The sequence below is a fragment of the Mesitornis unicolor genome, unplaced genomic scaffold (genome assembly GCF_000695765.1).
Source record: "Mesitornis unicolor isolate BGI_N332 unplaced genomic scaffold, ASM69576v1 scaffold27660, whole genome shotgun sequence".
NCBI lineage: Eukaryota > Metazoa > Chordata > Aves > Mesitornithiformes > Mesitornithidae > Mesitornis > Mesitornis unicolor.
Genome location: NW_010156721.1, coordinates 19,247 through 32,316, shown reverse-complemented (window position 1 = coordinate 32,316; position 13,070 = coordinate 19,247). Strand labels below are relative to the sequence as shown.

At 35.3% G+C, this 13,070-nt stretch overlaps 1 protein-coding gene across 1 annotated transcript; it reads left to right on the top strand.

Annotated features, from left to right (window-relative positions):
* Positions 1-733: 733 nt before the first annotated feature.
* ABCE1 (ATP-binding cassette, sub-family E (OABP), member 1) lies at positions 734-12,718 on the top strand. Its single transcript, XM_010194200.1, has 17 exons — positions 734-899; positions 1,221-1,306; positions 1,836-1,933; positions 2,331-2,448; positions 4,431-4,568; positions 4,729-4,798; positions 5,885-5,981; positions 7,229-7,318; positions 7,927-8,048; positions 8,727-8,948; positions 9,440-9,499; positions 9,581-9,639; positions 9,807-9,917; positions 10,013-10,155; positions 10,243-10,365; positions 11,866-11,977; positions 12,214-12,718. The coding sequence occupies exons 1-17, from the start codon at positions 797-799 to the stop codon at positions 12,259-12,261; spliced, it is 1,800 nt and encodes a 599-aa protein (XP_010192502.1). The 5' UTR covers positions 734-796; the 3' UTR covers positions 12,262-12,718.
* Positions 12,719-13,070: the final 352 nt, after the last annotated feature.

Sequence of the window (13,070 nt, the reverse complement as noted above, 5' to 3'; positions counted from 1 at the left end):
TATCTTCGAAAAATAGTCAGTTTTTTAAAGAATCATGCTTGCTTTTCTTGGAATATATTAGTCATTGATACCACATTAGGGGATGCAGAACGTACATGTAGTTATTCAGATACTAATGAAACTCAAGTTAAAATAATCAAGCATCATCATGTATATCTGTTCACATTGCCTGGATTACTTTTCTGAATGCAGCCACAAATTTTAACTTTGAAAACTGGTTTACATTTTACAGTATTTTAATCTTTTAATAGAGAATATTGGCATACAGTTTGCAAAATTATTCTCACAAAGTCTTTGAGTATTTGTAGCCACAATTTGACTTTACTGTAGTGCGAGCAAGATTACATAAGGCAGCCTGTGAAACCAAAATTTGCAGCAGTATAGATTCTTCTGTTCTTACTGCAACACACTTTTCTGGGAAACAAATACGTTCTCAAGTATAATCACAGTTTTATTTTACAGTGGAGAAATAGTAACGGAAGACTGATGTTAAAGATTTGTCCAGTTACTTGCACATCACATATGTCAAGTATCAAATATTTGTTGATATTTGCACCCTCACTGCTTGTTTGTATCTGAATTTTCGCCATGTTTGCCATCTTGTTTAAATGAGGAAAAAAATCAAATGTTTTTGCTTTTTTTATCTCTGAACTCTGCTAGTGATAACCTCAGATATGTATGTTCTTCTCTTTGCTGTCAGTAATTGTCTTTTTCTCTTTTTTTTTCTTTAGATCTGGAAGACTCCTGCTATTCTTCCTCATAGTTGGTGTACGTGTTTAACCCTGAATTGTGCATTATGGCAGACAAATTAACAAGAATTGCTATTGTCAACCATGACAAATGTAAGCCAAAGAAATGCCGTCAAGAATGCAAGAAGAGTTGTCCTGTGGTTCGAATGGGTAAGAGATGCAATTTAACAAAACATTTAAGCAACTGGAGAAGTTTTAAATAACGTTCTGTTAGAAGAAACTATTTTTATCACTGTTAGGCTTTTTGTTTATCATTCATGCTTCGTTTCATAAAACTTCGTTTGGAAGTTGAGTTCATCACTGAAAGCGTGAACGTTTCATAGCAATAATGCCACTTTTCAGGTCTTTGGATGATCTGAAACTTCAGTGAATGTTAATCAGTTACATGTTCCTCTGCGGTACTAAGTAGTACTGGCAAGAATTCTGAATAATCAGAAACTTTCTTGAGTTAATCTTACTCTTTTTCACCAGGAAAACTTTGCATAGAAGTCACGTCACAGAGCAAAATAGCGTGGATCTCAGAAACACTCTGTATTGGTTGTGGTATTTGCATCAAGGTAAAAGCTAGGCTGCTTTATTTAAAACTATAAAATTCCCTCATTATGCTATTCTGTTTAGTAGTGTATACTGTAAATTCATAAAACAATTTTATTAACCCTGAATAATCAGGTGTTAACTGTTAATGTTTATGTAAATTGAAGTACTGTCAGTTTACTGAGCTGGTTGGGTTGAAGGGTATGGGTTGTAACCTTTTTTTTTGTGGCATTGGTTTTGTTTGTTTCTTTGTAGCTATAGACACCTAGCTGTAGAAAGGTGAAAACCACTAGACTATACTAGAACACACACTATATGCAGTGTGCCTTGTTTGTATTGTAAACTGACAATCTAAATTGATAACTACTTAATTTGAAAAATGTGATACAGAACTTCTTTGGAAAGTTGACTGTGTAAATGAAAGTGAAGTAATTTCTAAAATAGTTATTCTAAAACTATTTAAATTCACAGCCAGGTGCAATACAGAACATAACATTTTGTTAGTAAATTGTTTGTGTGCACTGGTAATCTATGAATTTATTTCAATTACAGAAATGTCCTTTTGGAGCCTTGTCAATTGTTAACTTACCTAGCAACCTGGAGAAAGAAACAACTCATAGATATTGTGCCAATGCCTTCAAACTTCATAGGTATTTTATTTTCCAAATCAATGTAAAAGAGACAAAAATATCAAGCTTTTCATAGCCTAAATGTAGTGTACATCAGGGTGGTCTTGGTTATTACATCAGTATCTTCCTTTTTGAATGTTAATTACTTCTTTTCCTTACTAAAGAATACTATAATGAAATAAAATTTTAGTACGCATTTTCAAGACCTCCTGTTTAAAGATCAGACTGCTCTTAAATCTTTCTTATGATCTTCTGTTTTTAAGGAATATTGGCTTAATTTGGATTATATATTGGCAAGTTAACAAAATAGGTTGAAATAATCAGGAAGTCTGAAAACAGGTTGTAACATTTATTTTATCACTAAATGTTGGTGTCTGATGGCATGAATATAATCCAACATTATAAATGTTGTGTACAGGTTGCCTATTCCTCGTCCAGGTGAAGTACTGGGATTGGTTGGAACCAATGGTATTGGAAAATCAACTGCCTTGAAAATTCTAGCAGGAAAACAGAAGCCAAATCTTGGAAAATATGATGTATGTATCAGCAATAAAGTAGAGCTGGCATTATAGATAGCCATGGATATATTTTTTCCGTGATTTTTCGTATCTGTGAACATGATAGAGTTTGCAAGGAAATTGTCACTTTCCCTGGTGACAGTGAACTACTCCACACAGAAGCTAATAGTAGAAAGATGTTTTTAACAAAAGCTTTTTTTTCTGTATATCTTTCAAGAAAGATAAGGATACTGATTATAATTGTAACTCACTAAAGACAAATATCAGAAGTGTGTTTCTGTCTTGAAGTCACAGTTAAGAGGCTTTTTTTCTTATACTGGTCTTTAAAAATGTGAACTTTTTTTTCTCCTGCACAATTTACCTGTCCCCATCAAGGGATTTAGGTAGCTCAAGTTTTGGAGTTTCTTCTAAGTTCAGTGTTAGTTTTATGTGAACAGCTGGTGTCTATGAGCATTTACCATGTATTGTTGTGATCTCTTGGGCATTTTTATCTTTGATTCTTTTGAAGATGATCTCTTATAAAATATGTTGTTACCATAAGTTGTTGTGAAAGATATTTCCCACTGTACCTTCTAATACTAAGTTCTGAAAATCCTTTGTTTCTTCATGCGGCTACATACTTAAAATTTTGCTAGTACTTGTTGAGAACCAGACACAGAACAAGTTGTAATCTTGCTGATTTTCATGAGAGATCATAATCCATTTTCCTATATATTTACACTAAGTCGAACTGTGCAGCCGGCAAGAAGACTAATTTGCAGGGGTTTATCTACCACTACTCCAAAGAGTGAAGATTATTATTAAAGACATAAATAATAACTATCGTGACTCTTCTTATCAGACAGTATTTCAGTTATCACCTTCTCACCTCCAAATCACATGGTGACCATTGAATTCTGATGCTCACTTCAGTCCTTCAGGAAGGACCTTGTTGGAACAAGTGTTTTGAAACTTTTTTCATCAGTTTCTTTACCTGGAGGAGTAACATTTTAATGAATTACTCATTTCATGGCTGCCACCTAAAACTGCAAAGAAACAATAATTTCCTAGCTACGTTTTCCATTTTCTTTCAAGGTTGGTTTCTGTTATTTTGTGGACTTTGTTTCCTGTGGTAGTATTGCAGAAGTAGCAACATTTAACTTTCTAAATGTGTACTTAATTGAATTACCATACTTTCAAAATCAAGACTTTCCTCTGAAGAGCCAAATCATTATGACCACAGAAACAAGCGGTATGAATTGAATCTTTCATGTTGCTTCTGCTCTTAAACTTACAAAGCATTTCCTCTGTGTATTTGCTTGGTTTGGAAATGCAGCTGTCACTATTTCTGTACTGTTTACCATCAAAATAATCCAGCATCATTCATAGTATGCTTTGTAAAACAAAACTCTACAAGTTGGGACATTTTCTTGGGTGATTGCTCTGAACAGTTCCTTTTTTTGTTTTGTCACTTTTCCTTTGTTTTCTCCTGTTTCCTTGGAAATCTTTGCTAGAAGCAGAGAAAACAACCAAATTTTATTGCATCTTTTGTGCAAGTTGATTTTGAGTCCAACCCCTTTCCTTTGGATTAGCTGGGTCAGATAGCTAGTAGGTGCAGTTGCACTAATCCACTGTCATTTTCCCCATGGAGTAACTTCACTTGTAGATACTTAATTGTCTTGGGGCAGTTTTGGATGTCCTTGGTGTAACTTTAAAATTTGTTGGTCGTGTTGTTTTTGTTGCTGCTATTGTTGTTGAGTTTTTTGTGGTTGGTTGGTTTGATTTTTTTAAAGAGCTAGTGATGGTGCACCTGGTAAAAGAGAGAACTTCTGAACTTGCCCTCCATTTTGCAATTTTATAATTTGCTTGGTTTTCTTTAATGGAAACTTTGCAGAGGCAACATGAGAGTTTGGAGACTGGGTTTTATCCAGACTCTTTTTTTTAATCTTGCAAGCATATTCTGTTTGTTTTATTATTGTTTACAATTGCATAAGTAAACAGAGGCTTTAATTTTGATGCAGGATCCACCTGACTGGCAAGAAATTTTGACTTATTTCCGAGGATCTGAATTACAAAATTATTTTACCAAGATCCTTGAAGATGACCTGAAAGCTATCATTAAACCTCAATACGTGGACCAGATTCCTAAAGCTGCAAAGGTAAGAAATTTCATTACCAATAGAAAGGTGGGAGCTTCTCTTGTAATACTTATATTTAAAGATTTGTTTTAGCAGCATAATTCAATGTCAAAAATCTGCTACTGTCTGAAATATTTAATGTTGAAGTAATGTTATGGGTTTTTTATTATTTATCATGCAGGGAACAGTGGGATCAATTCTAGATAGGAAGGATGAAACTAAGACACAAACTGTTGTATGTCAGCAGCTTGGTAAGTAGTTTTGTAAAGTCAAACTTGAAAGCATTTGAGAAATTCATATTTACTGAACAAGTAAAGTTACTAATAATGTAGCAGTAGAATTTAATTATACTAATTTAAAAAAAAAGAAAAGAAAAATGAAAGATGCTTTAGTTTAAAGTCTAGAGCTTGTTGTAAGCATATGTGAACCAATGCAAATAATACTTTTTAGTGGCAAAGACAAAGAGATTGATACATGATAGTTAACAGAATCTAATGCAGTTTCTGTTTCATGGTAGAAAGTGTTTACTTTTAAATCTGGGAAAATCCGAGTTACCATTTGCTGCTCTTGCTTGCTTCCAGCTCTGGAAAAATCTTAGCATCCTCTCTTGTGAGAACCTTTGTATATAGAAAATACTACCAAAAGAAGCTGTATGTAGCTAGTTATAATGGGAGTAATAGTGACTTCTGAGAATAATGCAGTTAAGAAGAAGAACCTCTGCAAAGTCCAGCGCTGGTAAACTTTTGTAGGTATTTTTAGGTTTTTAATTTCGGAGTTGCTAAACTAACAAGAGATTTGGTTTTGGTATATCTGGTTGGTAAAGGTGGGGCTGCATTGTGCCACCAAGAGTATGGTCTGTGAGTCCCACTTAACTTACTAGTGAAACAGTGTAAACTTGCAATGTGCTCTTCATAAAGCTGGTGAGAAAATACTGGCTTCACTCATTTGCTGTAATGTTTGGGGGACTTGATTTTCCTGAAAATCAGAAGTCTTCAGACAGATCTAACAAGAAACACTTTTTTAAAACTGGTATAGTTTATTTTTACAGCTGGAAATCTTTACCAAATATATGGTGATAAAACAAATACAAATAAAATCTTTCTACATGGCAAGAAGCAGCCATACAAATTAATCAGCTAATGCTGCAGAGAAACTAACTTCTTGTGACTTTCAAATAGCATTATGATGCCTCTTCACAAACTAAATACTTATTTTACTTCTTGCTGTTTTTTTCTTCTGTGTAGGATGTCTGCTGTGATTATACATGTTTCTGTAGGTAATAAAAATATGAATTGTTGTGTTGGTTATAACATCTAAAATTACCCTCTTATTTGCAGACTTGACACATCTGAAAGAAAGAAATGTTGAGGACCTTTCAGGAGGAGAACTTCAGAGATTTGCTTGTGCAGTTGTTTGCATTCAGAAAGCCGATATGTATGTTTAATTTATGTTACGCATTGCTTATAATAATCCATCTCAGAGTATGTTCCTCTAGTTTACGTTTACTGTTAGAAATAATACTTTTGTTTGAAATATTTGAACAAAAAGATTTTTTTTTAAATGTTTTTACTGATTCAGCAGCTGAAATCCGAATTTCTTCCATGTATAATCTATGGGGTTTTTATACTTTAATTCATCTGACTGGAAATGGCTGGTTTCAGGGGCCAGCATTAAATTTCAGCATCACAAATTTGTAACCGTCCCCTAATCCCACATAAACATATCCCACATATATCTCAAGAACTACTAAATTCCTTGCGCCTAAGGGCCCCTTCTCCTACATTTTGGGAAAGGGGGCTCATATGACTCGATCTAAGTGATCTCTTCTTGAACAACAAATCCAATTCCCTTATTTTTCTTCAAAAAGTTTTACTTCTGATTGACTCAATTGTCGCCGAGACGCATGTCACAAAGTCGGTGTGACAAGGTACTGCAAGTCTTCTCCACTGATGTCAGTTGACTTCGTTTGAGCGCCCCCTGGTTGTCACGAAGTTTCTCAGTTGAATCCTGTTCCTCTCTTGGCCTCTCTGAATAAGAAATAAGACAGATCCTTCCCCACCTTTGGGAACTTGCGTCCCTCTTCTTCTGTCTTGCACCCAGGAAATTACTGTCTAGTCTGTGCTGCTCCCTGATTCCTTGGGACCAAGAAAGCAAGATCAGAAGAGCTTTGGGTTTTGGGTTGGTTTTTTTTGTTTTCGTTTTGATTTTTTTTTTTAATTCAGTTTTGGTTGGGTTGTGGTTTTTCTGTTTGGCCGGGAGTTTTTTCTTGGTGTGGTTCTTGAGTGGTGGTTCTTGTTTGTTTTGCTGTTTTGTTTTTCTCCTTTGGAAGATGTCCTTCTTCCAGTCTCCTTAAATACTTCTGCACTTTTCAGTTCATGTTTAATTTAAGCTGAATGAGAACTGAGTGCGTGGGATTCCTAACTCATTGCTGATTTCTTGTAACATTTGATGACTTTGTCAGAGCTTATGGCAAAGTAATACTCAACTAGAACCATTTCACAATTTTATGTGGCAGTCATGAGAGATTCAAGGCAGGTGTCAGTACATAGTTCTAATTATTTTCTCAATATCAATAATGATGATTTTTTTAATTACTGTGTATTTAGTAGTTGAAATGTTAGTATTAGGTTTTAATATGTAGAATGCTTGCATTCACTAAGACTCCTTTCTTTTGGGTCTAGCTTCATGTTTGATGAACCTTCTAGCTACCTAGATGTCAAGCAGCGCTTGAAGGCTGCCATTACTATTCGATCCCTAATAAACCCTGACAGGTAAACATAAACTTTAAATGTTTTGCTGGAATGTAATAATAGGTGATTGTTTACAGGGGGAAGAAACATCCAGTCCATCTCCCTACAAGTGCTAACGTCTCAGTATGGTACACTAATAGATGTTTAAAATGTCCTATATCAGTAGTACTCTATTCTTTTGCATTTTGGAAACTTAATTCTCATAGTTTCTGTACTATTTCAGCACTGGGGTAAACTTTGTAATAAAGATGTGAAAATATAGGTGATTATTTTTCACCTTAATATTGCTGTTCCATCCCCTTCTCACAAAAATTCTTTTTTTTTTTCTTAAAATGTATTGTTTTTCACTCAAGTCAATCAGTATCCCTCAACTTACTGTACACAAAACAGCTGCCAGTTTACGCTGAAGATGAACTTTCAACTGGTCATTCCCAATGTCTGTTTATTGGACAGTTTAAGAAAATGCTTATCAGAGATTTGAACTCTGTCCATATTTAGTATAAAGCTGAGAAACCATATTAAATGAAAACCATGTTGATAGCTTTTGTTCGTGCAAGATGATAGTAGAAATAAGGAAAAAAATGTTTTGTAATGAAGTATAAAAGCATCTCCCTGTCTCTGTTTTTCAGGTACATTATTGTTGTAGAGCATGATCTAAGTGTTTTAGATTATCTCTCTGACTTTATCTGCTGCCTGTACGGTGTGCCAAGCGCTTACGGTGTTGTTACTATGCCTTTCAGTGTAAGAGAAGGTAATTCTTGCCATATTTCTCTTAAAACATGCCAGAAAGTTCTGTAGAAGAAAAAAAATACCAGAATGCTACTTGTCTGTCATGTGAACATGTCTGCTTCCTGTTACAATTCAGTAACTAAAAAACTACTGTTTTATTTTGTGCAGAATTTCCATTTTACATGATCCTAAATTTATAACTCAACACAAGTCTTCATTATAAAATGTCTTCTGTCTCTTGCTGTAGACATAATTTTGATACTTGCAGGTGTTTTGTAAACAGTGGAGTTACACAAAAGACCCTGTAAGTAGTAGAGAAAGGGCAGGAGACAGTTTGCACAGTACAGAGGTATGTAGCGTTCAGCTGAATTGACCACACTTGTAGCACTGAGACTCAGTAATAAATTTTATGAGGATGGGTCCAACAGCAGTAGTTTCTTTAAACCCTACACACATTAGTAATACTAGGTTTTCAGAATGAATTTCTGTAGCCTTTCTGTAATTTTAGTAAGATTTTTTTGTCAGTTTGCATAATTTCCACACTTAAGAATGGGAGGTTTTGTTGCCTCTTTTAACATGCCATTTGAAATCCAATGTTCTCCTTATCTGACTGGAATTAACAGCCAAGAATTAAAATCCATCTTGTCTTACTTTGCTGCAGACCTGGTTTTTTAATGATCTTTTTTTCCTCCCTTCATAGGCATAAACATTTTCTTAGATGGCTATGTTCCAACAGAAAATCTAAGGTTTCGAGATGCATCTCTAGTATTTAAAGTGGCTGAGACAGCTAATGAAGAAGAGGTTAAAAAGATGTGTATGTACAAATATCCAGGAATGAAAAAAAAGATGGGAGAATTTGAACTCTCCATAGTAGCTGGAGAATTCACTGATTCTGAAATCATGGTGATGTTGGGGGAAAACGGTAAGTGGAATTGTTGTTGGAAACTGCTTCTACAGCCCTAAATACGCTCCTGAAGCCTTTTCTCAGCCTGGGAGACAGACTTCAAAATTACTGGTTTTGAGTAATTTTAAATGGTTTTGGTGTTTGTGAGTGAAAATGTAGCACCATGAGCTTGCTTTCTAACTAGTGGGAACTTGAACTTATTGAATGTTAATAGTGCCCTTATGTTTGTCTGTTACCCCATTTTAAGAGCTTAGATTGGTAGGATGTTGATTGACCCAGTGACCTCAGCCACAAGTCTGGGCTATTGCACCTTTAGGTGTCTCTTCCATTTGAAAAAGCAAGTAGTAAGTAGCAAGTGCTGCTTGCTTGAAGTGAATATAGGAATTCTGACAGCAATCTAATTTTAAAATGTATTCTTTATTAAGTCTTCATTGTATCAGTGACTTAATTGCTAGAGGTCTAAGTTACTAAGGAGTCTGAAGTAATAAGTAACTTGCATTTTATTTTAGGAACTGGCAAAACGACGTTTATCCGAATGCTTGCAGGAAGGCTTACACCTGATGAAGGAGGTAGTGCTTAATACCTTAGTTGAAATTTGTTTTGAAGATACTGGAAATGCTCTTTTTTTCATTATAAATTTGTTCTTATAGGTGAGGTCCCAGTTCTAAATGTCAGCTACAAACCACAGAAGATCAGTCCTAAATCTACAGTACGTTTAAACCTTATTTATTAAGTATTGTGCTTGCAACAGAAAGCATGTTCTTAGTACATATGTAGAATTTGCTAATGCCCATAACAAAAAGCTCTACTAATTCTGTTTCTTTGGTTTTTTTGTGGTGTGGTACATAAAACTGAATGGCAAATTTTTTATAATAGGGAAGTGTCCGTCAGCTACTGCATGAGAAGATCAGAGATGCCTATACACATCCCCAGTTTGTAACTGATGTAATGAAGCCTCTTCAAATAGAAAACATAATTGACCAGGAGGTATTAATTGCCTGAGACAACATCCAAACTTTTCTGCTATAATTCTCTACCTGTACCTGAACTAAATAGGACATTATTACCCTCCGCCCCAATAGGTTCAGACATTGTCTGGTGGTGAGTTGCAGCGTGTTGCACTAGCTCTGTGTCTTGGTAAACCTGCAGATGTCTACCTGATTGATGAACCTTCAGCATATTTGGACTCTGAACAACGTCTAATGGCTGCTAGAGTCATTAAACGGTAAAGTATACATGGCAGGAAAAAAATGCCTGAAATGTCCAGTAGCTTTACAGTAAGTTTACATTCAGCTTTTTTTTTCTATTTCAGTTTCATTCTCCATGCTAAAAAAACAGCTTTTGTGGTAGAGCATGATTTTATCATGGCTACATATCTGGCTGATCGTGTGATTGTTTTTGATGGTATTCCTTCCAAGAACACACTTGCGAACAGGTAAGAGACTTGTTTGGATTATTAAGCAAGATAAAAGACGACAACATAGAAATAAATTTATCAGAAGTATCAACAAAAACAAGGAAGTGAAGCATCCTTGCTTACAGAAATTTAAGCTGCATTTAAAGTGATCCAAGAGTGTCTTGAGAGTTCTGGCCTCTGTTTTAAAGCAACAAAAAGAAAATGGGACTGGCACATGCTTAGAGGCTGCCTAGACACAGTTGGGGCATAGTTGGAGAATGTAACCCAGCCCTCAAAAGTTAGACCAGCTCCTGTCTTAAGCTAGCCTTAAGCAAGTACATACCAATTAAATTACAATCGGAAAACAAATAAATGGCATTGATTGAGAGGAATGAAAAAAGAACCAGCTGTAAACTAAGTATGCTTATGAAAATAGCCTTCAGTTGTATTAAAAGCAAGCAGTGTCCTAAGGGTAGAATCACAGAATCATTAAGGTTGGAAAAGACCTTTGAGATCATAAAAGAACAGTAACCAAGTAAAACAGTCAACCCAACACCACTATCCCCTCTAAACTGTGTCCCAAAGTGTCATGTCTACACATTTTTGAACACTTCCAGGGATGGTGACACTACCATTTCCCTGGGCAGCCTGTTCCTGTACTTGACAACCCTTTCAGTGAAGACATTTTTCCTGATATCCAATTTGACCCTTTCCTGATGCAACTTGAGGCTATTTCCTCTCATCTTACTGATAGTTACTTGGGAGAAGGAACCAACACCACCTCACTACACCCTCCTTTCAGGTAGTTTTAGAGAGCCATGAGGTCTCCCCTCAGCCTGCTCCAGACGAAGTACATGTATGCAAATGCTGTGAAGTGCAAGTCTTGACAGCAACATACAGTCTTATATTTTTACTCTTAAAAAGCTGGCCCTTTCGATATGTCTACTTCTGTTCTTATAAATCACTTCATGTCAATTACAGAGACTTTCTGAGAAGCGGCCTCATTAGAAACCAGGCTTTCAGAACAGTGTAATTACCAAGTACTTAATGTGAGCTAGATGTAGTAAACACATTGGTCTAGCAATGTGTTTACTGTGTTTACAACAGTGCTAGCCTGGTTTGAATGGTAATCCTTCTAAGAATGTACTTGTTTTGAATTAAAAAGTCACAACCACATAATCATGTTTCTCAGCATCAGTACACATTATGATTTTTGTTGTATCTTGCTAACAGTGCAACTCTTGTTTTCTTTGAATGTTATTTACTAAATGTGCGAGCACACACAACTCTGTAGATAAAAAGTAAAAAGACTAAAAGTAGCAGTCTGAAGACTTGTAATGCCGTGCTGAGATACTGCTGAAAAGTGAGAGTAGTAGTTACGACTTGAGACATTTGACTGAAAATGTAGTACATCCTGTATGTCAAATACAGCTCATGTTTGTGTTACCAGACCTGAATGAGCTCAGCATGGAGAATAAAGCTGTCTGTAATCTACATAGTATAGAACTTTTAGCTAGAATGCTCCTTCTTTCTTTTCAGTCCACAGACACTTTTGGCTGGAATGAATAAGTTTTTATCTCAACTTGAAATCACTTTTAGAAGAGACCCCAACAATTACAGACCGAGAATAAACAAACTCAATTCAATCAAGGTAAGTGAGAGGCACTGCTAAAGAAGCTCTGTTAGACTGTTTAATATAAAGCCAGGTTTTAAAATAGGGAACAAATCAAAGACTACCTTGGTAATTTTGCTGTGCTGGAAAACAGCATAAACATAAGAGTAATAAGGAAAGCAGAAAGGAGTTTAGATAAGTGACTTTTATTTCAGCTATGTTTGAGTCTGTCAAAGACTACTTGAAGTAACATTGACTTTTTTCCTCTTCCCAAGGATGTGGAACAAAAGAAGAGTGGGAACTACTTTTTCTTGGATGACTAAATACTGAATCTGAGCATCTTCTGTAACTAGCATATAGAAATGCATCTTGGAATCTAAACACTTGTGGATGAGAAGGCTTAATCAGGTTTTAGAACACTTCATCTTTTGGAGCTTAAACTCTTGCTGCGTGTAACATCTGAGAGCAGTAGCAGTGTAAATCCTAGTCTGAGTAAAACTGCCACTTTCTATATTTTTGTTGACACAGCCCTGTTTTCCATGTAATGATTTCAAAATAGACCGCCTCCAGCTTTTTCAGAATTTAAAGGTGGTTTTCAGTTCAATATATTCTTCTCAGAACTTGGTTCATGACTGAATTTCTTCATGTTAAAAATCATTTAACCCATTTTCTATGAGAGGGAGGCTTACCAAGAATATCAAGCTACAGAAGCAACTCCTGTTTTAAAAGGGCTGAATCTCTCTGAATGAGGGTTTAATAACTAAATATCTTCCTAACTTACAACTGTTCTGTGACACAGTGCTAAAACTCTTAATGATGAATTCAAAAATGTGTGTATTTATCTGATATCATGCACACCTTTTCTCATACTATATAAAAGGAACATACAAAATGTGGAGTATAAACTATAACAACAATATAAAGGAAGAGGTCTATACCTATTTTAGTCCTGTATCCCTGTGCATCTTCTAAGACCTAGTTACAGGAGAAGAATCAGTTAAATAAAGTCTTAAAGAAAATACTAAAATCCTTTCAGTTTTCTGTAACTTACACCTGTAACATTAAGAAAGGTTCATGGCTCTGTTTTCCAGTTGCTTGTCCTACAAACTACAGTATACTATAGAAAGTAAGC

Coding starts and splice junctions, on each gene's coding strand:
- ABCE1 (XM_010194200.1), top strand. CDS start 797: ATGGCAGACAAATTAACAAGAATTGCTATTGTCAACCATGACAAATGT. Junction 8,949..9,439: donor GGTGATGTTGGGGGAAAACG/GTAAGTGGAATT, acceptor ATTTTATTTTAG/GAACTGGCAAAACGACGTTT. Junction 9,918..10,012: donor AAAACATAATTGACCAGGAG/GTATTAATTGCC, acceptor CCGCCCCAATAG/GTTCAGACATTGTCTGGTGG.